The following is a 26,092-nucleotide window of genomic DNA, read 5'->3' as shown; positions in this document are numbered from 1 at the left end:
CAAATTAAATAAATGGAACCCCATAGAAAGGTATTTTAAAACTTGTTCATCAGAAAGACAAGCTGCTGATAGAATATTTTCGGGAACCATATATCAGATAGAAAAAAAATCCTTAATAATAAAATATGTATAAAACTTCAACAAAAAGACCAAAGTTACCCAAACATAAAATGGGGAAATGCTTGAATAGACATTTTACAAAACAAAAACAAAAAAAAAACAAACCTTCAAATGGCCACTGAACATGAAAAAAATGCTTAGCATCATTAACCATCAAAGAGATGTAAATCAAAACCACAATAAGATACCATTGCACTTCCTAGGATGCCTAGGGAGAAAGACTGGGCTTTCTACTCCTATAAACAGTTCACAGTCTTGGAAAGGGGCACTTCTACTCTGTCCTATAGAGGAGGTTATGTGTAGATCCCTGTAATCAGTTCCCCCTTTCCACCCTACCCTCCTCCACCCTCCTGGTATCGCCACTCTCACCACTAGTCCTGAAGGGATCATCCGTCCTGGATTCCTGTGTTTCCAGTTCCTGCCTGTACATCCTCTGGTCTAGCCAGATTTGTAAGGTAGAATTGGGATCATGATAGTGGGGTGGTGGGAAGTATTTAGGAACTAAAGGAAAGTTATATTTTCATCGTTGCTACACTGCACCCTGACTGGCTCATCTCTTCCCCCTAACCTTAACATAAGGGGATGTCCAGTTGCCTATAGATGGACTTTGGGTCCCCAATCTGCACTTCCCCTCATTCACAATGATTTGATTTTTTCCCTTGATGCCTGATACTGATCCCTTCAGCATTTTGTGATCACACAGGCTGGTGTGCTTCTTCCATGTGGGCTTTGTTAACTTCTGAGCTAGATGGCCGCTTGTTTACCTTCAAGCCTTTAAGACCCCAGACGCTATATCTTTTGATAGCCGGGCACCATCAGCTTTTTATTATACAATTCTACTAGCAATGTTTGAGAGTTTCAGTCTCTCCATACCCTTGCCAGAATTTTAATTTTATTTTTTAAAACGTTGCTATTAATACTAGTGTTAGAGGATATCTCATTGCTGGTTTTTTTTTTTTATAAATGTTTTTCAGTATATGAAATCCAGGGCAGGAAACTCTACAGAGTCCATAACTGGATGAATGGTTCTCATTGCTGTTTTGATTTACATTTCTCTAATGGATAATGACCTTGAGACTGTATTCATATTTGTTGACTGTCTCAATATCTCCTCTGGTTCAGTCCTCTGCCGACTTTTTAATGGTATCATTTATATTTTGCTTGTTGAGGTACTGACATTTTCTATACATTTCAGAAATGAGTCCCTTATCTGATATATCACTGCTAACACTTTTTTCCTCCAGTCTGTCGGTTTTCTTTCTACTCTTGATGAAATAATTTGATGCACATACGTGTCTAGTTTTTAGGAGGCCCAGCCATCCAGCTTTCTTCCGAGATTTGTGTGTTTCCAATTGTTCTTTGTAGTGTGTTTATGCCGTGGATAAGGGGCCCTAGGTTTGCCCCTAATTTTTCATTGCTTGTCTTTCTATTTATAGTTTTAGGATTTACATTTAGGACTTTGATCCGGGGTGAGTGCATTTTTATATATGGTATGGGTCCATATATTTTATATATGGTATGATATGGGTTCTTTTCTCATTATTATTTGTAAATAGATATCCCTATGTTCTTACACCATTTGTTACAAAGGTTATCTCTTCCCTATTGAATGAGTTTGACTCTTTGCCAAAGGTCAGCTGCCAATGGGTGGATGGATTTATTTTTGTATTTTCCATTCTGTTTCATTTGTCTGTCCTTGAACCAGTACCAGACTGTTTTGGCTCCCATGGCTGTAGGTTTTGAGCTTAGGAAGTATGACCACATTATTTTAAAAAATTGGAACAAATGCATAAAAATGAAAGTTTCTTAGTGGTTACCAGGGGCTGGAGGGATCGAGGAAGATGATTTTGCTTTACATTGATTCAGGGTAGGGTTGCGCTGCCAATTGATGCAGTTGCTGTCAATAAGTGCCATACCTGTAAACAACTGGGAAAAAACCCATGTAGTATATCGACAACAAAAACAAACAAATGAGAAGAGCAGCTGCAGAGGCTGCTTGTGTGCTGTCGAACACTTGATGGGATTTGATTCCTAGGTTGGAGGTGTGGGGTCATGGTTTCATGATACATAGCAGTTAATGGAGTTTATTGGCCTAATGAGTTTAGTGCCTTTGTTTGCCGCCTACATTGTTTAGTGCTTGGTGTAGGAGACCAGCCTCCACACCCGAATGGCTCCAGGCGTGATTGTGTAACTTATAAGAGCATCAGACAAGGAATGCAAAGGCTCACCTCTTCCATGGCACTGGATCCAGAAGGAGGGTGAATGTATTATCTCACAGGCTTATGCAATCTTAGGCATCCAAGACACATATGTACTTGGAAGGGGCCGGGCTAGGGGTATACGCACAACAGGAAGGGGACATGCCAGGGGCATACGCGTGACAGAAAGAGATATATGTAACAAGCTATGCGGTTCTAGAGTTACGATGGCGGTCTAACCTTGGCTGTCCCAAAGCTGACTTGACCTTAGTGTCCTGGAGCGCTTCTCCAGGGGAACACTCTGATTAGAAGGGAGTGGTCTTACTTAGGGTGCGGTGGTCTGATTGCCCTTGATCGCAGACCACTTTCAGGCAAATAGCTTTCAAATAGTTAACCTCAAGAGTATAGTAGCAACCACGTGCTTGCAAGCAGTGCCTTAAAATTGGCATTATATTGGGAGGACATTGCTGGGAGCAACTTTAGTTGGGAGAACGTGACTGGGATTCATCAAAAACCCACAGACTTCCCTCCACCAGAACCCTGGCCTCCCTGGCTTCTTAAATATGAGTGTAGAGAATTTGTCTGCATACTCTTGCTTCCACAGTCTTAAAGGTTTGCATGCAGTTCCTCTCCCTCCTCCCCCTGAGGTACAACTGGTTTCTCTCACCTGGAATAGGAGCAGGATACAGAATGTGTGACTAATTTCCTCCATGGACAACTGCTTCCTTTAGAACTGGATGGTGCCCCCCCAGCTACTGAACATTTTGATAAATGTTCCATAAAAGAATCCTGATCAAAAGGGAGGAAATGTAGAATAGACTTTCAAATAATCATGGATCTTAGCCCATCTGGAGCCATGGAAACTAGACGAAACGATTGCCCTGGGATGATATTTAAACAGACCAAAACCATCTTCTGAAGTCTTCTTGAAACCAAACAGTAGTCCAGGGTAAGTAGCAACCCCATTAGGAGGCCTGGTGCTTTCAGAGCTTGTGGTGAGAAGCCCAAGGTATGACCCACTGCCCCAGCGTGAGTGGGCTTGACCTGATGGCAGCAAGGGAGTAAAGAATGTGTGCTTTGAGCACTGGCTTCTTTGACGATCCACGGCTATGGGCTCAGATTGAGAACCACAACTTGAAAGATTAGAGAGTAAATTTAGGGGAGAGAGTTTATGTGACTGGGGAGGAAACAACTCTGAAGAGAAGGGGTGAGAATGCTGCACAAAGTCACCGAATTGTTGACGGGTAGAAATTGTCGGATTAGTGTGTGATCAACTGTATGTTCTTAACAAAACAACGGTAGAAGAAACTATTTACAAAGAAAAGCATTCATCAGACCTTGAAGTTAAACCCCAAACTATTAGGGCCATCAATGAGGGAAGTGGGACCAACTTGAGAACTATGGCACAGGGAATACACAGGCTATCAGAAATAGGGAAGGGCACACACACAGAGGAGGCACAAATTGACAGATGGGATATACTGAAGATAAAACACCTGTGTACATTGAAAGAATTCACCAAGAGAGTAACAAGAGAGTCCACAGACTGGGAAAACACCTTTAGCAATGACACATCAGACAAAGGCCTTATTACTAAAATCTACAATACTCTGCTAGCCTCCAAAAAGAAAAAACTGCCCACTTTTGAGGTGGGCAAAGGACCTGAACAGAAGTTTCATAGGGGCAGAAATCCGAATGGCCAACAAACATTTGAGAAAATGCTCCCAATCTTTAGCCATAAGAGAAATGCAAATTAAAACAACAATGAGATACCACCTAACATACTCAAAGATAGCCCAATTCAAAAAATCAGAAAGCAACAAGTGTTGGAGGGGCTGTGGGGAGACAGGAACTCTCATCCCCTGCTGGTGGACCTGTAAGTATGCACGACCACTATGGAAATCGATCTGGCGATATCTAAAACAGATGGAAATAGAGTTACCATATGACCCAGCAATCCCGCTACTGGGCATATACCCAGAAGAGGCAAGAAACAAACCAAGGCCAGACATCTGTGCTCCAATGTTCATTGCGGCACAGTTCACAATTGCAAGGAGCTGGAAGCAACCCAAATTTCCATCAACTGACGATTGGATTAAAAAATTGGTATATACATACAATGGAGTACTACGCATCACTAAAAAAGCAGTGATGAATGTATGAGGCACATAGCGACATGGGAAGAACTGGAGGAAATCATGCTAAGCGAGGTAAGTCAGGCACAAAAGGACAAGTACAATATGAGCCCGCTGAGGTAAGCGGTTAAAAAAAATGCAAAAGGGGCAAAGGGAAAAAGCTACGGTATGCAAACATTCTTGGGGTGAGGACCGTGTAGTATGGCAGAGACCAGATCAAATGCAGGGATGCACATGGTAGACAACTAGGGAGGAGGTGGGGAAAAGGGAAAAGAAAAGGGATGAAAATAAGGAAGAAATGGGTAGCGGGGACACGGGGCGCTAATGCACCCAAGGGGAGGGTATTGTTTATATCTCCACAGGGAAAGAGGGACCAGACTTCAACTCAGTGCCCCAAGGTGTGAATGCAACATTCTGGTGTAGAGTAGGGAACCAGTGGAGAGGTCTGGGGGGCTGGCCCCAGTACCAAATACTAAATGGACGCCCGCCCCTCTCCCCAGAAAAATTTATTTCAAGGGACGGCATTGAATCTGCAGTTCTGGGAGAGGGACATACCTGATCAGAGCACATGGGAGCAGATGAAGGGGGAGTAGTAGAGTGGAGTACATCCTGGCCCACCTAGCCTTGAGGATGATGGGCCCAATTAGAGCAGCCAGTCCACAGAGAGGACTACATGGCCAGCCCCACAATGAGACATGACATCCCTCACTGACCCATGGCCCTGAGGGGGACAGCACCGGAGACACAGTGTGGGAATTGCACCTGACCTGATCCCACCACACCGAGGCAAAACACTGGGGGAGTGCAGCGGAACAGCAAGGGAATGGAGTGGCAAGGTCCCCAGGGAATGCTGAAGGTGGACGTTGGGCCCAGGGTGTGGTGACCCAATAGACTGGACTGGAAAACACTCCTAAAGGCCAATAAATGATCCTTGAACTAACTATAAGCTTTGCTTTCTTGTTGTGTTTTGTTCTTTTTCAGTAGTTTGTTGTTGTTTCATTGTATATTGTTGCTTGGTTTTGCTCTGTCTTGTTTTTGTGCATGTTATTATCTCCACAGGTCTGTCTAAATAAGATAGGCTGGATGAACAATCTGGAGGAAAAACATTGGGACCGACAGTTCCAGGGCGACATGGGATAGGGGGAGGTGGGGGGGGAAAGGAAGTGGTATTAACAAACCCAGGGACAAGGGAACAACAAGTGATTCAAATTGGTGAGGTGGGTGTGGCAGGCCTGGTAGGGCATGATCAAGGGTAATGTAATGAAGAGGTATTTCTGAAACTGAGGTGGGGATGGAGCATAATAGTGGGACAGGAGGAAAGTCAAGGGAAACAGAGGAAAGAGCTGGGAGGCAAAGGCCATTTATAGAGTTCTAGATAAAGATGTACATATGCAAATATATATCTATATATGGATGGGGAAATAGATCTATGTGCCTATATTTATAGGTTTAGTATTAAGGTAGCAGAAGGACATTAGGCCTCCACTCAAGTACTCCCTCAATGCAAGAATACTTTCTTCTATTAAATTGGCATTCTGTGATGCTCACCCTCCTGACACAACTGCTGAAGACAAAGCGGGTGAATAAGCAAATAAGTGGTGAAGAAAGCTGATAGTACCCGGCTATCAAAAGATATAGCATCTGGGGTCTTAAAGGCTTGAAAGTAAACAAGCGGCCATCTAGCTCAGAAGCAACAAAGCTCACATGGAAGAAGCACACCAGCCTGTGCGATCACGAGGTGTCGAAGGGATCAGGTATAAGGCATCATCAGAACAAAAAATCTTACCATAGTGAATGAAGGGGGAAGTGCAGAGTGGAGACCCAGAGCCCATTTGTCGGCCACTGGAGATCCCCTTGCAGAGGGGTCTAGGGGAGGAGATGAGTTAGTCAGTGTGCGATGTAGCACTGATGAAGAATACAGCTTTCCTCTAGTTCCTAAAAGCTTCCTTCCCCTGCCCCCCACACTATCATGATCCGAATTGTACCTTGCAAGTGTGGCTGGACCAGAGGATGTACACTGGTACAGATAGGAACTGGAAACACAGGGAATCCAGGGCGGATGATCCCTTCAGGACCAGTGGTGTGAGGGGCGATACTGGGAAGGTAGAAGGAGAGTGGGTTGGAAAGAGGGAACCGATTACAAGGATCTACATGTGACCTCCCTGGGGAATGGACAACAGAAAACGGGGTGAAGGGAGACGTCGGACTGGGCAAGATACGACAAAATAATAATTTATAAATTATCAAGGGCTCAGGAGCGAGGGCGGAGCGGAAGGGAGGGAAAAAAATGTGGACCTGATGTCAGGGGCTTAAGTGGAGAGCAAATGTTTTGAAAATGATGAGGGCAATGAATGTACAGATGTGCTTTACACAATTGATGTATGTATGGATTGTGATAAGAGTTGTATGAGCCCCTAATAAAATGTAAAAAAAAAAAGAGTTGTAATGGCCCCTAATAAAATGTTTAAAAAAAAAAAGAAGAGTTCATAACTTCAATCAGCCAATGGGGGAAATCAGGTTGGACTGCCTGTAGGCGGCACTATAGTTGACTCCTCTGGGGCTTTAGAGAAAGAGAGAGAGGCATGATGCAATCAGTTATGCAGAGTTATTGATTGGATTGATGAAGACTCTGCACTCATTCTTCAATCATGTATGTGCATTGCTATCAGAGGCCCTGAATATAGACACAATTAGGCTTCCTGGATGCAGGCAAACATTCCTGCATGGGAGAAGGTGGTCCATCCCTGAAGATCATGGAAGCCTTGTGATAGGACCTCTCTGAGACCTCCCAGACATTGCCTTTTCTTTAACGGGCAACTGTAAGTATTAGTATAGACAAGCCTTGTGAACTTAGTGACGAGAATTAACTCATAAGAGGCAATGGGACTGTGATTTAGTTTGGGTGAGAAATGCAGGAGAGGACTTGTCCTGACCCGTGGCAACCTCTGACATGTGATCAGGAGGGTGGCTGCCCGGATTCCCTTTGGGAGGGCTCACAAAAAGAGTAGGGAGTGGGGAGGGCGTGAAGGCATCATACTCAGGCCACTGGAGTAAGAAATTTGTCAGTGGAACAGAGCATGGGATCCTGACGGGTGCCAGCACTAGGAGGTTGGACATATTTGCAGGTGGGGCCAAAGACCCAGAGAGACGAACGATGCCAGGCAAGAGTCAGTTGACAGAACAGGAGTGAGCAAACACAGGAAAGAAAGGTTACTTCTTAAACTGGAGCGAAGAAGAACAAAGCATTATCCAGAAAAGAACAACCAGTCATTTAGAAACATTTATTGAACGACTATTGCCATACACCAAGTCCTACTCTAGGCATATGTGTGGGGGTGAGGGAGGGCGTGGAGACAAACAGAGCCCATCATCTGGTAGCAGGAGACAGGCATGTCAACAGTCACATACATGTCTAGGTGCTGGAGTAGAATTCTGGGCTGGGGATAAGAATGTAATGAATTGTAATAGGATATGTCAAAGTCTTTGGAATACATGGGATTTGAGAACGTTAGGATAGACTCTTGAGAAATTTGTAGTAAAGCATGAGAAGAGATGCCAGGGTAAAAGAATGTTGTTCGGTGCCACAGAGTCACACCTGACTCACCGTGCCCCTACAGGACAAAGTGACGGCCCGGAAGGTTCCTTAAGCTGTCATCTTTATGGGAGCAGATTGCCAGTGCTTTTCTCCTGTGGAGCCACTGGTGGCTTTGAACCACCGTTTTGGTCCATAGCCAAGTCTTTAACCATAAAAGATTTCAAAAACAAAACAAATAAACAGACCAAAAAACATCCCCACCTCCCTGCCATCAAGTTGATTCGAACTCATAGCAACCTTATAGGACTGTCCCTTTGGGTTTCTGAGACTTTACATCTTTACCCCAGAGCCGCTGGTAGGTTTGAACCGCTGACCTTATGGTTAGTAGCTCAGTCCACAGCACACTATGCCCCAGGGTCCCAATACCCATAGAAGGTGAAGTATAACAGCAGTGACGAGGGAAGGACTTCTAGGTCTTAGACAAGGAGCCCTGGTGGCATCGTGGGTCATGCACTGGGCTGCTAACCACAGGCTGGCTGTCAGGCCCACCAGCTGCTCCTCAGGAGAAGGACGAGGCCCCCCCAGGATTCAGTCTCAAGACTGTAAGTCAGAATCCACTCAGCAGCCGGGAAGGGCCGAGGCACAGTGCGAAGTGCTTTGCTTAGATTATTTTCTGACTTTTTTTTTCCACTCTAAGAGTTCTATTATAGTTGAGAAAACTAAGACTCAAAGACCGTAAGTCATTTGTTCACCTTCCCACAGCCAATGAGAGAGCCTGCTTAGCCAGGAACCACTATTAGCCTATTCAGAGCTGGGGGTGGGGGACTGGGGAGCGGTCGGAGAGCCAGTGTTTTAGAAGCTAGGATAGAAGAGAACTTAGGAGAGAGATCAAGTAAACTGAGGATTAACAAGAGCTCGTTCATTCTTGAAATTAGGTTTAGGTGAAATTGCCTGACTAATTTCATTAGCGAAATAGTGATGGGCGAACACATTGGCGTGGTCTGATGGGTAGCTGGCAAGTGGGAAAAGAAGCTTCTTTCCGAGGAGCTTGGTCTTAAAAAGAAGGCAAAAGTGAGTGGCGCTCAGTTAAATGGGCCTTGCCTGAGGAGAGAGGCTCTGGATTTGTGTCAGCACCAGGACAATAAGCTCCGTGTTGTGAAGCCCAGCTGTGAGGGTAGACGGAGGACGGAGGCGAGGGCTGAGGTGTTTGTGTTTGGGGTGGAGTGGGGTGGGGGTGGCTCACAGAGAGGGCTGCAGGGTTTGGTCCAGGCACCGGGGATAAGGGCTCCCCTCAGGGCTGCTGCCAGCAGCTTAGTGGCAAGTAGGAATGGTTGGCGATGTGGGTGGTGCAGCAGGACCCCGATTCAGCCATGGGTGGGGTTGCTGACAAGGGCATGGTCCCCAGGCAGGAAGGCTGCAGCCCTCGGTAGTCCATTTGGGCCTGGGAGGAGCACAGGGGCAAGGAGGTCCTTTCGGAAGACTTTGGTAGAATTTCAAGGGGGCTGGGTTCCGCTTCTTCGTAGGCATCTGAGACTTCAGCCTTGGGCTAGGAGACATGGGAGGAAGAAGGTCTGTATGAGAGGGGATCCTGTGGAGAGAGGCCGGGAAGGGCATGGGAAGGAGGGTCGGGCTGGGGGGTAGTGTCCTGGGGGCCTTGGAAAAGTTGTGTCATGGGGACAAGGGCAGGCTGGTGGCAGGAGTAGGAAGAAGAGGATACTCACTGGACTCAGGACTGCAGCCTCCCTCAGGTACTGGCCTAGGACCCGGTGCAGGTCTGGAAGTGAGGGCCACAGGGCATGCCTCAGGCTCCTTGGGGAGAAGGAAGAGGACACCGAGTCATGAGAGTGAGCGGGCAGACCTGAGGAGGGCACCTGGGAGGTAGGAGCAGTTAGGTGGGAAGGTGAGGTTGAAGCCCATGTAAGGCACTGACTGAGGTGGAGAAGCAGGAGATGACAAGAAACCCTAGAGTGGGATGGGAACCGTGGTGGGGGGCTCATAAAAGGTGCTGTGGGGGTCCCTCAAAATTCATGCATCTGGGCTTTTGCACTTTCTGTTCCTTCGGCCTGGATCTGTTAGTTCCTTCACCCGTCCTCTGCCCGAAGGTCACGCTGACAGAGTTCTTCCTAGGCTGTTGTAGTTAGGTGCCATTTGACTCGGGGTTCCGACTCACAGTGACCCTACCTGCTCCCACACCATCCTCACAACTGCCCTGGGTCTGAGCCCATTGAGGCAGCCACTGTGTCATCCATCTGGTCAAGGGCTGGCTCCTTTTCGCTGCCCCTCCACTTTACCAAGCAGGATGTCCTTCTCCGGGACGGATCTCTCCTGACAACATGGCCAATGTACATGCTCTAAGGAGCCTCCGGCTGCACTTCTGCCCCGGCAGATTTGTTCGTTCTTCTGTCAGTCTATGGCACTTTCCATGCTTTTTGTCAGCAACAAGCTCTGGCTACTCGGTCTCAAATAGTGCCACTTCCGGTAGCCATAATTCTCTATCTCTTGACCCTGGCTCATTTTTCTTTAGAGCGTCTGACTCACTGTGTTGTATATGTATTGTCATGTGTATTTGTTTTTGTCTGTTTTACTCTTCAGAGCAAAGATTTGGTTCATTTGCTCTCTGCTGTAAAGCCATAGAGCTATATCTGGCCCATAATAGGTATTCAAGTTGAACAATAAGTTGAATGAATGATTGAATGAATGAATGAAGGGGACCAGAGAGACTGGTTATCAAGTACTGGCGAGGGTGGTCTATCAGAAGAGTACACATTTAGGGAAGTTTCATCTTTTTACCATTATAGTTCCATAGGGAGGGGCTTTGGTTGAAAAATTCAGGTCTCTTTTGTGGCTTTGCTCATACCTTTTCAAAGTTAGGAAGAAAGATTTATCTGATTTTTAAACTGAGGAGAAGGACCTCTCCATCCCATTTTGTCCCCCAATTTTTGTTGTTGGATTTTGTCTACTGGCATAGAGTCCTCCTTCTAATGGTCTCGTAGGTGTGTGATTAAAAGTTCAAAGGGAGACCAGGAGGAGGGGCATCTCATCTAGCCAAGGATTACCACGAGAGGCTGCTTAGAGGTTGAATCAGCAGATGCTAGCAATGGAGGGACCGGCGTGGGATGGAGCTGTCCTTCATGTTTCCAACCTTAGTCTTCCCACATCAGAATCATTCGTTAATAACATTCATTCAGAGGCCTGGCACATGGCAAGCAGGAGGCTACAGATCGAAAGATGACCAGGTGAGGGTTACCAGGGAAGACAGAATGCAGAAAGTACAGGAAAGTGCTCCTGGGGCTCGGATGGAGGTCGATGCGGGGCACAAAGAGAGCGCTTCATGGGAAGGGTCATGAGAGGCTTCTTGAGAATTGGTAGCGACATTTCCGAGAGGGGATCCAGGGCACATTATGTGGGAAGCCACCTTGTTTGGGGAGGACTTCGCCAGCGGTGTGTTAGGGCTGGTGTGCCAGGTGGGAGGGATGAGGATGCTGGCCGAGACTCGCTTGTCATTTTACGAAGTCTGGACTCTATCCTGGGGGGCTGAGGGGTTAAGCAGAAGAGTGACAGGTGTGGGTGTGCATTAAAAATAAATAAAAAATCCAGTGGCGGCGTGAGACTGGATTGGAGAGAGATGAGGGCCGAGGGCTGTGTGCTAAACGGAAAGGCTGTTGGTGGATGAGAAATGAAGATCTGAGCAAAGCTAGTGACCGTTGTCTGAGGAGGCTTATCACCAGACCTGAGGGCTAAGTGGTTGTGAACTCGAGGGTTCCGCGGGGATGAAGGGTGGACAGTGGTCCTGTTACTGAGATGAGGGGCCAGGAGGAGAGTTGGCATGGAAGGAGCCAGCGTGGCATGCAGGAAGTGCCTGACCCTGGGGTGCTTGTGCAGAGGGTGCTGTCCTGTCTAAACCACAGCCGTGGCTGCCTCCTGGTCAGGGCAGTACCTGTAGTGCGCAGGGAACTGCCACCTCAGCAGGAGCAGGCCTAGAAGGGCGCTGAGGCCCAGCACCAGGAGCAGAGCCGTCACCAAGGAGATCCAGGCTGAGGCAGAAGAAAAAAAACAAACAAAAAACCACACCTGTGTCACCTTGGCGGCCCGGCCTTAGCCCTGCCCCTGACTCCGCCCCTGGCCGATGCAGGGCGGCTGGGGACAGCTCCATTGCCGCCTCTGCAGCTCCAGGTCCTTGATGCTTGAGCGAGTTGGAACCCCACCAACTCGGGCAACCGCCGATGGGCCTTGCTCCCGGTCCTCACCCATCTCGGAGGCGGTCTCCACCCACACAGGGTCCGACCATGCGCTCCAGGGACCTTGGTAGGTGGGGCCGTTGAGCCGGGCGCGCACTTGTAACCGGTAGCGAGATCGAGGCCGGAGCTCCAAAGTTGATCCCTGGGCCCCCAGAGAGGATTCCAGTACCTGAGCAAGGGCGGAAAGCGGGCAGTGCTCAGGCTCTGGGTGCTGCTCGGGGACCGTGGGGCTTCGAGAACCGGGCCCTTGTTTGAGAAAAATCGTAACCCTGGAAACTTATGGAATATTGGGCTTAATCTACAAAGAGGAGTTGTCAAGGTTTTATTTTACTTGGGCCCACAATCCGCACCCGTGTAAAGAAGCCGCAATCAAGAGAGCAAACCAGAGCCCTGGCCCAAACCCTCGCAAGACCTCTCAAAGCGTGAGAGGTGTCATCGTCAGGGCTGAGGTTGGTAAAGCACATCAAATGCATCCTAGACCGTCCGCAGGAAGAGCCAGTCGGCCATGGAAGACGCACAGCTAGAATTCGCCCTCCACTCGGAGGACATGTTGTCAGGAGGGACCAGCCCTCACAAAAGGACTGCGTGCCTGGCAGAAGGTCAGCGAAAATGTAGACTGCCGAAAAAAGAGGAGCCGATACCAAGGGCTCCAGCTGAAAGTAAACGTTTTGAAAATGATGAAGGCGACCTACGCACAAATATGCTCGATACAACCGATGTATGGATTGTGAGAAGAGCTGTAAGAACCCCCGATAAAATGATCTTATAAAAGAAAAATGCCAATGAGATGGTCTGACCCAGTGGCTTCAACAATGGGCAATTGAGGGAATCCAGGGCGGGTGGTTGATCCCTTCAGGACCAGTGGTGTGAGTGGAGATACCAAGGGGGTGGAGGGAGGTTGGAGTGGAAAGGGGAAACCGATTACAGGGATCTACATATAACCTCCTCCCTGGGGGATGGACAACAGAAAAGTGGGTGCAGGGAGACATCGGTCAGGGCAAGATATGACAAAATAATAATTTATAAATTATCAAGGGTTCATGAGGGAGGGGGGAGAGGGAGGGAGGGGGAAAATGAGAAGCTGAAGCCAGGGGCTTAAGTGGAGAGCAAATGTTTTGAGAATGGTGAGGGCAATGAATGTACAAATGTGCTTTACACAATTGACGTATGTATGGATTTTGATAAGAGTTGTATGAGCCCCCAATAAAACAATTTAAAAACAGACAAACAAACAAAAACAATGGGCATTTGAGTTGGAGCTAAATGGAGGGCATCTCGTAACAATACAAAGAGCCTCACTGACCCAAAACATGCATCGAGCAGAAACAGCTTCACCCCTTCTATAGCACTCCCAACCTAGAGAAACACATGTAACCTGACAGACACACACCAGCACGCACACACACACACACACACACACACACACACACCTGGTTTTCACAGAGACCTGCTCCTGCTGATACACACTCATGTACACCCTCAACACCAGAACTCTTGGGACTCAGAGCCAGTAAACCATGCCACCAATAATTCTCACTCGGAAGCAAGCATTGTGCATGCAAGCAGGGACGCCGGATTTATGTATCACCTTGCTAGCATGAACTGCATACAAGGTGCCACTTACAGGACTAGGGTCTGAGAAATATGTGGTCCACATGTCTAAAGAAGGACACAACTAAGCAAGGAAATAATTGCAGCGCTGGCTTAGTGCTACATCAGTCATAATCAAGGCACAGTGAGAGCACGGAGACGTGGTATACAATGCCTCTTGAGTTGCTTGGTTGGGAGTGACAGTGAGTAGTTGAATGTGCTAAGAGCAAAGCATGGACAGGCTAGATCGGGAATGATGAGGTCAGAACTGAGGTAGCAGAGACTTAGACTGTCAGTACAATGAACTGACAGTTTATTTGTTGATAAGTTGGTGGCAAGGAAAAAGGAAAAGGAAAAAGAGTGGAGAATGATTCGAGACTTATGGAATGGGATACGTAGTCAGACCATGGCTAGCAACAGGGAACAGAGGTGACGTGAGACTGGGGGATGCACAAAGTTCAACAGTAATCACACAGAACAACAAACAAGCTCGCTGCCATCGAGCGGGTGCTAACTCTTAGTGACCCTGGAGGACAGGGTAGAACTGCCCCCGACTTTCCAAGACTGTCACTTTTAATGGGAGTAGAAAGTCCCATTCTTCTCCTACAGAGCAACTGGTGTTTTTCTGTCAATCTTGTGGTTAGCAGCCTAATTTGGAACCACTACACTACCAGAGTTCATGCAATAGTAAAAACTAATCAATAATAATAGATACTAGACTAGTGGTTACCTTTGGGGGAATGATGGCTGTTGGCAACATGAGGGAGCCTGGCAGTAGTCTGTATCTTGATTTCTGTAGTGGTTTCATGGATGTATGGACATGTCGAGTGTATCAACTGTGTGTTGTTGTTAGGTGCTGTTGAGTTGATTGTAACTCATAGCCGCCCTGTGTGCAGCAGATGAAACACGGCCTGGTCCCGGCCACCCCACAATTGGCCTTATGTGTGAGCCCATCGCTCCTGTCACTGTGTCCACCGTGCTCGTAGAAGGCCTTCCTCTGTTTCACTGCCCCTCTTACTCACCAGGCAGATGTCCTTCTCCGTGGGCTGGCCTCCATGTAAGACCAAGTCTCACCATCCTTGCCGCTAAGGAGCATTCTGGCTGTACTTCTTCTAAGACAGATTCGTTTGTTCTTTTGTCAGCCCCTGGTACTTTCCATATTCTTTGCCAACACCATCATTCAAACGCAACTGTACGTTCATTTATATCTCAGTACAAATTAAAATAAGTCTTTGGGAGAAGATGAGTTTAGTTTTGGATATGTCGAGTCTGAAAAAGGCATAGGACATTTTTTTTTTGGTAGAGCTGTCTGGCAAGTAGGTGGATACATATTTATATGTGTCCAATGGGAATGAAAGGAGAGGAAAAACAATAATTAGTGCAAATTGAGCACTTTCTACATGGCATCCAGTATGCTAGGTATTTATTTATTTAATTTTTACTGTAATTCTGTCAAGTGGGTCGCCTTATGCGCACGTCACCACTGAGGCAGTGTTGTTGTTAGGCGCCTTTGAGTTGGTTCCGACCAATAGCAACCTTATGCACAATGGCATGAAACACTGCTCATGTGACTGAGGAGGAGATATGTTCAAGGTGTAGACTGAGGAAACGAAGACTCGAACATTTTAGGTAATTTGTTGTAGTATATGAGCTGTTTTCCAAAAGGGGATTGGAATGGTGGGCTGCTAGCCAGAAGGTTGGCAGCTCTAAAACCACCAGCCTCTCCATGGGAGAAAGACGAGGCTTTCTACTCCCGTAGAAATTTAAAATCTCAGAAACTTACAGGGGCAGGCCTCCCCCATCCCATGGGGCTGCTATGAGTTAGAATTGATTTGATGGCAATGAGTTTGCTTTTGTTTGATGCATAGTCATGGAAATCATGGACATTGACATATTCTCCCAGGGCACATAGCATATTAAAGAAGGGTGTGCCCCTGCCCCAGAAGAAAGCAATATAGAGGGCAGCACTGAAGATATAGTTCGGGGAGAAAGGAGGTTCTGTCCAGACCACATGGAGCAATGCTCAGAGAGGACCGCAGGGCCATCCCCACCACAGGACAGGACATGCCCTCGCTGCCCCACAGCACTGTGGGGACAGCACTGGAGACGCTGTGTGGAAAGTGTGCCTGGTCTGCCCCATGCACGGTGGGGTGAAGTGCCAAGGGAGTGCAACAGGGCAGCAAGGGGAGCAAAGGAACCAAGTCCCCGAGGAATCCTGAAAATAGACTTCTGACTCAGAGGACAGGGCTTAGCACCTCATCAGACGTGATTGGAAAACATACATACGGGTCAGTAGACAGACCTGGAACTATTATTGTGTTTTTTTCCTTGTTTTGTTTTCTGTTTTTGCTTTTCCCTATGTCTCTCTATATAAGATAGGCAGGATGAACAATCCCGAGGAGAAAACAATGGGGTCTGCAGTTCTGGATGGACATGGGAGAGGAGGGGGTGGGGTGGGGGTGGTGGGGAGCCAACAAACTCAAGGATGAGGGAATAACAAGAGATCTAAAATTGATGGCGAGAAGGGTGTATAGTGCCTGGTGGGGTTTACTGACAGCTGAATGGAGGGTGAGCATGATAATGGGATAGGAGGAATGTGAAAGGAAATAGAGGATGATTCAAAAGGTGCAGTATAACACCGATTAAACACACATCATTCCTCTAGTTCCTGAGTTATTTTCCCTTCCTCTCCCCCCACCCAATACCATGACCCAGTTCTGCCTCACAAATCTGGCTAGACCAGAGAACACACATTGGTACAGATAAGATAGCGGTTTGCAACCTGTGGGTCATGACCCCTTTGGGGGGGTCAAACGACCCTTGCACAGGGGTTGCCCGATTCATAACAGTAGTAAAATTACAGTTATGAAGTACGAATGAAAATAATTTCATGGTGGAGGTCACCACCACATGAGGAGCTGTGTTAAAGGGCCATGGCATTAGGAGGGTCGAGAACCACTGAGATAAGCGCTCTAGGCACATGGAGTTCCGGAAAGATGAACCCCTCAAGAACAGTAGTGGGAGTAGCGATACCCTAAAGGTAGAGGGATGGCCAGGAGGAACCCACCACAAGATTGGAGAAATAGCCTACCCCCCAAGGGGACGAATCCCAGAAATGTGGGTGAAGGGAGACAATGGACAGCGTAAGACACAAAGTAATCATAACAACCAATTGATCAAAGATTCACGAGGGTGGGGAGAGGAGAAAAAAAAGAGAGGCTATACCAAGGGCTCAAGTAGAAAATGTTTTGAAAATGATGGCAACATATGTACAAATATGCTTGATATAATTGATGTATGGAATGTCATAGGGGCTGTAAGAACCCCCATAACATGATTTTTCAAAAAAATTAAAAAGAGATAATATTGGAGAAGAGAATACTGTAAATGTCAAAATAAAATAAAATGTGAAAGAAGAAGAAGAAGAAGAAGAAGAAGAAGAAGAAGAAGAAGAAGAAGAAGAAGAAGAAGAAGAAGAAGAAGAAGAAGAGCTCAAAGAGTGCAGGACAGGAGACTAAACGTCCCCAGAGCCAGAGGGTCAGGAGCGACTGATGACCCGAAGCCAAAGGGAAGAGAAACCAGGAATTGGGAGTAGTAGACAGTGCTGGTCGTCAAAGAGGAGGTCAAGCATGGAGCAACCAGAGGTGCCGCCTGGGAAAGGTTCTCTCGGGTCACAGTGCATGTTTTCGTAAAAAGAGTTTCGCTCGAGCCTTCTTTTGTGTGAGGGCCGGTTTGAGAGGACAGCATGGGGCTACCAAATTTTGCTCTGGAACAATGCCACAGAAACTGTTGTGATGTTGAACACAGCTTACAAGGACAGCGCCATGGGCAAAACTCAAGTGTCTGAGTGGTTTTCTCCTTTCAAAAAAGGTGAAATGCTGAGTGATAACAAATCTGGTTCAGGACGCCCGTCAACTTCCCAAATGGACAAAAACATTGACAGGATTCATGCCCTTGTGCTTGAAGACTGATGGTGGACCACTGAAGAGATGGGGACGTTATCTGGACTATGTTGGGGCTCAGTTCAGCAAATTGTAATGGAAGATTTGGGACTGACAAGGGTGGCTGCGTAATTTGTGGCCCGGGTTCTGACCAGCAAGAGGAGCACTGACTGGAAGCATGCCGTGCTTTGAGACAACAGCTCCAAAGAGACCCAGACTTCTGCCAAAGTCACCACTGGTGAGGAGAGATAGAGGTGTTCTTACCGCTCCAAAAGCAAGCACCAATCAAGCCGGGACGACGTCATCGTCCCCTCACTCAGAAGAAGCTTGCCAAGTGATATCAGAGACCAAGACAATGCTTACTTGTTTTTGGATGTGAGGGGGGAAGTGTATGTGGAGTTCATTTCACTAGGTCACACAGCGAATCAAGCTTTCTATTTAGAGGTTCTGATTTCTGGCTGATGGGGGAGTGGTTTTGCCACTAGGAGAATGTGTCTGCTCATGCAGCATCTCAGTGCCCCAGTTTTTGGCTACAAAAACATGCCTCTCTTGCCCCATACACCTTACTCACCTGACCTCACTCTGTGTGACTTCTTTTTGTTTTGCGAAGGAAGAGGGACATGAAAGGATAGCGATTTGAAGACGTAGAAGAGATGCAGTAAAAAACAAGGGAGGTGCTGTCAGCCATCCAAACAGATGAGTTTGAAAAAATGTTTCAAGAATAGAATTGCCGATTTGACAAATGCATTAAGTGTAATGGAGAGTACTTTGAAGGTGATAAGGTTGTTTTTTAAAAAAAATTAAAATGAATACCATATATACTCTAGTAGAAGCCGACTTGAATATCATCCAAGACACCTTATTTTACCACAAACACTGCATTTAAAATGTGCTGAAAAACTTGGCTTATACACGAGTATATACACGGCTTATACACCAACAATTTGGAGGAAAAAACTTTTTTGTGTGTGGGGGTACCCTCTCATATATATACAAGCCCAGACATGAATACATGGGCAGCTTCACTCCCAATCACAGACATGGAGAAACTCAGACATACCCTTCTGTGGGAAGACTTGTGGTAATCCCTTGGCCGTACCTTCCAGTCTTGATGGCCTTCTCCAGTGTACCGGAGCTGATAGCAGGTCTCTTGGGCTGCCCAGGTCGATGGGTGCTGCCACTCCAGTTTCAGTTGGCCGCTGGTGACCTCTCTCCAGTGCAAGTTTGGGGTGGGGATGAGCACTGCAGTGACATCAGCAGGAATAAACTTCAGCCTTTCTGTGCGCGAGGCATCGTGTTATCAGGGCCACAGACCAGCAGGGTCAGAGTCTGGGTTCTTAGGAATGGGGACGGATTTTTAGGGTGAGGGCTATACAAGAGGGGTGAGAAGGAAAGTGCTTACCCGCCTGGTGGATCCAGAAAGGGGAGCCCAGGTAGTTCTGAATAGTGCCCTGCTCTGTGGTCACCTCCACCAGGATATGAATGACACTGTCATTCTGTGACTTGAAGTGGCAGCGGGAGAACTGGGGCGGCTGCAATCCTGCCTTTGTGGTCTCCTCTTCACACTTCTGCCAGATGGGCTCCCTAAGAATGATTCCCATAGTCGTTGAATCAGGCTGGCTGATTCTGATAAGCCCCATTTTATAGGGGGGTTTATAGGCCATCTAGTCCTTCCTTTGGGGGCCCTCTGCCTTCAGCCTTCCTGTTTTCTCTTCTGAGGTCCGCCGGCGTTCAGCCTTTTCTGTTTATGGGAAGAGCTAGCTAGCATGCTACAGGAAAATTGCATGGGCTACAGAGTTCTAATCTCAGGTCATTGGTATATAACTTTGAGTAAATTTCTTAATTCACCTCTGCCCGAGTTTCCTCATTTGTAAAATGGGTTGGCAATACCTACCTCACAGGCCTGTTTAAAAGATTAAAAATCCTACATCTTTATAGAAAAAAAATTGTTCTTATGTTTATTTGCTCCCATAATCAAAGCTATGTGCTTCTGGTCTATCAGATTATTCCAAACTGACTTTCCACCTTCCATTTTTGCCACTCCCTTCCATTTGTTCTCCACCCTGCTACCAGCATTTGCTTTCAAATGTGCTTGAAAACAAATGTGTCCAGCACAAATAATGACTTTATCCATTGCTTTGACCTTTATTGGTGCCACGCTAGACGAAACCACCACTATCTCTTGTGTAGGTTAAGGCAGATTCTTAAGTGGTGATCTTGTTTGCATGGTTCATTTATAATTTAAAAATAATTTTCTTGGGGGCTCTTACAACATTCCATACATCAATTGTGTCAAGCATATTTGTACATATTCATTTATAATTGTATAAGACTATAACTCTAAAAATAGCTCATGTCACTTTTCTCCAAAAATTCTTCAATGATTAAGATCCCATCCCAGTTGGAATAAAACCCCAAACCCTGCAGGGCTCTATAATTTCTGGTTCCTCCGTCCCTTGCCATTTTCATCTCTTACCATTTGTTTACCATTTTCATGCTAATTTACCCCGCGTTGTTCACAAGCATGTGCCACAAATGTGCCAAATGCACTCTTGGCTTGGCTTTGGACTGCTCTGACCCTAGATCTTCACATGCTGGTTTATTTCTTCCATTTAGGAGTCAGTTCACCTGTCATGCCCCTGGGCAGACTCCCTGGTAACTCAGTACAAATTAACACCGACCGCCCTTCCACTCGTGGGTTGTGCGTTGGGCTGCTAACACAAGGCCAGCGGTTCAAAACTACCAGCTGCTTCTCAGGAGAAAGACGAGACCTTTTTTCTGCAAAAATGTACAGGCTCGGAAACCCAAAGGGGTAGCTCTCCTCTGTCCTGTAAGGTCCCTAAGAGTCAGAATCCACTCGATGGCAGTGAGGGAAACCCTTCAAATTGTCTCTATCACATAATGGCATTTTTTCATTTCTCTACTTGTTCTTTTCCCTCACCCTCACTACAATTAAAAATGAATATGTAAGCCAAACAGTGCCGGAATCACTTCCAGTTTATTTCTAACTCTATTCCCAAGGATTAGAGTTCCCTAAATGGTTCATCATCGCAAACATGATTTATTACTTCAGGCACTCATGTGTCTGCCCATTTATCTGACCCGCAATTGTGCTATGGCCACAGAGAGAACTAGTCTTTAAGGAGCTCTCACTTTGCAGGGAGAGACCAAAACACGGACGTTGACATCCTACGATGCTGTGCCGGGGGGGTTGGGAGCACCAACCAAGAAAGAGCCTCTCACAGACTAAGAGGGCCAGGGCATGCTCCTGGACGAGGAAGTGCCCGGGTTTAGTCTTGGATTAGCAATAGGATTGGCCCAAAGGACTACTAGCTATCCCGAGCCCAGGCTGACAGAGATAGAGACTCTGGTGCCAGGGGGATGTCTCAGTGGCATAGAATGCTGGCTAACGATGACTGCAGGACTGCTGAGTATCGCGCGGAGGCTGCGGCCGCCTTGTCAAGGAGCGTGCACTTAAGGTGGAATTGCTATGGGCACATTTAAGGGTTTGAAGTAGGGAAGTATCGTAACTCACTTTGTACTTTAAGAAGGCCATTAGTTGCCATTTGTAGAAAGAATCTATGGGGAGACTCTAGGCAGAAAAATCCATTAGGACACTGTTGTGGTTTTCCATGTGTGAAGTGATAGAGTCTGAAAATGAGATAGTAGTAGTGGGAACTGAGGGAAATAGTTGGATTCAAATGGTATTGAAGAAGTAGGCAATGATACGGCTGCTTCTGTCAGGACGGGAGAAATTCAGGGTTTCCATATTTTAGGCCCCGAAAACAGAGCTGATGGAAGTATGGAGGAGAGGTAGAGGAGATGCAGGTTTTGGTAAGGAAAAGGATGACTTCAGATTTGCCACGAGTCACCATCAACTTGATGGCAGTGAATGAGTGACTCTATTCACGGCACTGCTATGCTATGCAAATCTATGCAGTTATGAAAATGAATAAATTATATCTTTTTGACATGATCTTCAGAACATCTTTTAAGGTAAAACTGTTAACAAACTCAAACATCTAACATGATTTTATGGATATTAAAAAGCTAAATATTATCTACATTGTTACAGAATATACTAAAGGCTGTATACATTACGAGGTGCCTTTGAGTTTCCTGAGACTCATCGTGACCACAGGTGGCTGAATGGAACTGCCCCTCGGGTTTTCTGCGCTGTGGTCGTTCCTGGAGCAGAGTGTTTCATCGTTCTCCTGTGGGGCTGCTGGGTGGGGCTGAACCACCAACCTTTTGGTTAGCAGGTGGGTGCTTAACTGTGGTGCCACCAGTGTTCCTTTAAATATTATCTAAAGAAATCTCATTGCCATGGAGGCCATTCAGACTCACAGTAATCCTAAATATTGTATATGAAAAACCAAATTCACTGCCAGCAAGTCGATTCCAATTCCTAACGACCCCCCAGGACAGGGTAGGACTGCTCCAGTGGGTTTCTTTATGGGAGTAGAATGCCTTGTCTTTCTCCCAATATTGTATAGAGACGTATATAAATGCCTAGCAAAAAGTGGAAGGATACATGAGCCACTGATCACAACGTTTGTTTCAGCTTGGTGACTCAATGATTCCTTTACTAAATACATAGCAGGTGATAAGCCATGCTATTGTCAGTCACCTTTATGCATGTGAAAGCTAGACAGTGAGGAAGAACTTCAGAAGAATCAATGTCTTTGAATGATGGTGTTGACAGCGTGTTGAATGAAAGTACCATGGACCGCCAGAACAAGCAAACAATTCTCTTTGGAAAAAGTACAGCCAGGATGGTGAGTCTTTTGTCTGACATACTTTGGACATATTATCAGGAAAGACTATTCCCTGGAAAAGAACATCATGCTTAGCAGAGGTTCACCAAAAAAAAAAAAAAAAAGGGAAGATCTTCAACAGATGGATACAGTGACTCCAGCAATGAGCTCAAACCTAACAACAGGTGAGGATGCTGCGGCACCTGATGGTCCTTTGTTCTGTTACACATAGGCTTAGTATGACCTGGAACCGACTTTACAGGCGTAACAATAACACCAACAGGAAGGCGCAGTGTATATTTAAGTGGGGAAGTCCATGCAAAGTGGAAGTCTCACAAAGCTCACACAGTGAAAAGAAACAAAGACCACGCTGTGCACAGCATTGGGATAAATTGTAGATGAATGAGACTGTAGGTGGTTGTAATGGTCCAGGTGGCACAATTAAGGCTGAACTACACCAAAGCATTCCTGGGGGAATGGAGAAGCGTTGGGGAGATAAAATACCATGGGAGCTGATAGCTTGAGGACCGAGGTCCAAGGCTGCTTTTTGGGGGTGAAGAGGAACAAGAACAATATTTTACTTCTTTCTGCAAGACTGTGACCCCCTCCCATGACATTCTGCTCAATCAGCCGGTAAGCTCTCACCTGTGGCTGCGGCAGCATCGGGCCCTGCTGTGGTAGAAGAAGCCTTGTGAGCTGGCATAGTCCTGCTGCTGCCACTGACAAGTCACATTCCGCAGGTCCAGTGTGACGCACTGCAGGCCAATTTCCACTGAGGTTAAAGAAGACAGTCCCATCAGGGAACATGAGGCCCTCTTCTGTAGAGTATCCAGATCATAACATAGAGCCTTCCCTCTTACTCTGCTCCCTGAACATCACTCATCCTGCCTAGCAGCAAGTCTGAGGCCATCAGGAAGCACCATGATGCCCAGAACCTCCATATTTAGCCCTGACCTTCCCAGAGGTCTGTTCTACCTTCTCCTATCTTTTCATTCTTTTGTCGACTCACCTGCATCCTTGGCTAGATCCACAGCTACAGGGAAGGACCAGGATCCCCAAGAGCCATGGAAGGAGACCCCATCAGGCTGGCTGCGTAGCTGGAGCCAGTAGGAATGCCCAGGCTGAAGCCCTGCTATGAAGCAGCGTCCAACCTTCTTTTTCAGAGACGGAGCCTTGGGAGAAGAATCCCAGCCTCAGAACCTCTCATCCAAGACAGCCCTCACCTCTGCTGTCTGAAGCCCACAGTAACCCTGTGGAGAGACTCCCCACTGGATTAGTGTATGTCCAGAGTGGGGCCTAGGTCTATGGATTTAGGGCTCAAAATGTCGGGTGCCATTCATTTGGAGGCTTGAAGGCCCTCAAGTTTGTTCCCTGTGAATGGCTCAACGTGGGAGATCCCGAAATGGAGGTCGTTCCTGAGGGTGATCAGAGCCTGTACCAAATCCCCGGCCAACCCAGTGTGGTATAACCTGTTCCCTCCTGGGCAGAGTTGCGGACAGGGGAGAGGGCATGTAGCAGAAGGCGGCTGGAATACTTCTCTAGTTGGGGAGGTCTGTTCTGATCCATCCTGTTGGGGCCTTGTGGGCCACGCACATGGAGGCTGTTCCAGAGCTGGCGCCGGGCCTGGTCTCTGCAGAGCCGGACAGCAGGTGTCTGTGGAGAGCAGCTGCCTGACCGTGGGACCAGTAGAGTTCCTGGGATCCTTGGGGCCATAGCGGAGTTCGTATCTCAGGAAATCACTGAATTCGGCAACAGGGGCCTGCCAGCTGATCTGAAGTTCCCCTGGCTGGATCCCACCTATGGCCTTGAGGATACTGGGGGGAGCTGGCAGGCCTGAAGGTAAGAAAGAGCACATCAGGACTCTTTCCTCTTCACTCTGTAAGTCAAAGGGGTGCTGGCGGCTGGATTGGGGGCAGCCTCTGGGTTCAAAAAGATCATAGGTCTGACTCTTGGCTGTGAAGGCAGGGGAGGGTTCTTATCCTGTTCTATTTACTCTTAAGAATAGTGATCTCATGGCAGCGTAATGCTTTGTTAGACTTTTCATCTCTGTACCCTGTCACCTAGCAAGGTGCCTGCCACCGAATAGGCATTCTCTACCTGTTGACTGGGAGAGTGAGTGGATGCGTTAATGATGACAAGGCTTGAGGTGCAAAATGACTTGGGGGACTAGTTTAGCTCTGGATGCCAAAGCAGAAAGGAAGGATAGGGGTCTTAAGTTGTCTCTGGGGGTCTGGCAATGGGGGGCGTCCGTGTTATTCTCAAAGCGCATACTTATTCTAGGCGCAGGGCAGGGAGTGGTCATCACCCATGGAGGGGTCACGATGAGAGACCCTTACCCACAGTATCCACAAAGAGCACCCGCTGGGTCCGAATCTGGTTCAGGAATACATTCTTCACCCAGAGGTGCAGGGGGAAAAAGAGGCGTACATCATCTGGTGCTGGAAACTGACACGTGTACCGGATTCCAAAGGGGGGCACGCTCTCGGAACTCAGTGGGCAGGATCGGGGTGTCTGCCTGTTGGCATAGAGGAGAGGTCCTACCTATATGTCCATCATGCTTAGCCTAAGGACCCAGCCCGGGCCCATGACTAATTCCTGGGATAGTTGTGATTCAGGGTTATGTAGGAGAGCTTGGGCCGGTACCCACACACAAGCAAAGAGCATATCTTCATAAAGTAGCTACTCAGGACCTGTACTTGAGGGAGTCCTCTGACAGGGCCACAGAGAGGGGAGCTATTGGAGTGGGACTCCGATGAGGGGAGCCCAGGACGGAGTGGCGAGGGACACAGCCTAGCACCTACCCTGGGTAAGCATACAGCAGCTGGTACGTCCCGCTGGGTGCTTCCCCTGCCTCCTCCCAGAAGCAGGTGAGGTCCTCGAATGTTTGGGAGAAACAGTTCAGGAGCTCTGTGTCCAAGGCCAGCAAGGCGACATCTGGGGGACAGCTGGTGAGTTGGGCTCAAGGTCCTAGGCATGCTCATGAGAGGGGTGGGGGTGGGAGACACCAAGTGGAGCCCCCTACTCTGCATCCCGTCCCAGAGATCCCGCTTCCCGGGCATAGGTAAGCCCCACCCACCACACACCTCACCTTGACTGGTGACTTGTGCCAGGCTTGGGGGGGCCAGGAGGAGGCAGGAGGTGACCATGAAGAGGGCCCAGGAGGGCATCTTCTTCGGCACTCTATGCCTGCCTCAGCCCATCCTCCCCTCAGGAAGCTGGGCCCCAGTCCCCTCCCAGGCCAGCCCCTCAGGTTCCTGTCAGATACAGCCCCACGTCCTGTCCCTGCCCCTGCCCCTGCCCCTGTGGGGCCCATCCAGACCACACTGGGGCCAGGGAAGGGGGAGTGAGCAGGAGGGTAAGAGGAATTTGAAAGGGAGGACATGGGCCTTTTGGTAGGAAAGAGATGGAGATGAAATGTTTGACGAGGCACCAGAGAGAAGAGATAAGCCTCTATGTGGGTCTGCTAATTATAGTAGGAGGTACAATATAAACCAGAATAGTAACATTGACGGGACATTTATTACGCTGCCTGTTAATTCCTTATCAGCTACTGCCTCGTTAGTCCTCCCCAATGTCTC

At 47.6% G+C, this 26,092-nt stretch overlaps 1 protein-coding gene across 1 annotated transcript; it reads right to left on the bottom strand.

The window, feature by feature from the left end:
* Positions 1 to 9,279: 9,279 nt before the first annotated feature.
* MPL (MPL proto-oncogene, thrombopoietin receptor) lies at positions 9,280 to 25,681 on the bottom strand. The gene is made up of 12 exons (XM_075539573.1): positions 25,603 to 25,681; positions 25,316 to 25,448; positions 24,851 to 25,029; positions 24,049 to 24,347; positions 23,524 to 23,686; positions 23,160 to 23,286; positions 19,160 to 19,341; positions 18,857 to 18,999; positions 12,236 to 12,395; positions 11,926 to 12,022; positions 9,710 to 9,797; positions 9,280 to 9,534 (listed from the first exon to the last, which is right to left on the bottom strand). The coding sequence occupies exons 1-12, from the start codon at positions 25,679 to 25,681 to the stop codon at positions 9,280 to 9,282; spliced, it is 1,905 nt and encodes a 634-aa protein (XP_075395688.1).
* Between the last annotated feature and the right edge of the window lie 411 nt (positions 25,682 to 26,092).

Source organism: Tenrec ecaudatus, chromosome 1, assembly GCF_050624435.1.
Source record: "Tenrec ecaudatus isolate mTenEca1 chromosome 1, mTenEca1.hap1, whole genome shotgun sequence".
Taxonomy (NCBI): Eukaryota; Metazoa; Chordata; class Mammalia; order Afrosoricida; family Tenrecidae; genus Tenrec; species Tenrec ecaudatus.
The sequence above is the reverse complement of the archived record's forward strand: the minus strand, read 5'-3'. Positions and strand labels throughout refer to the sequence as shown.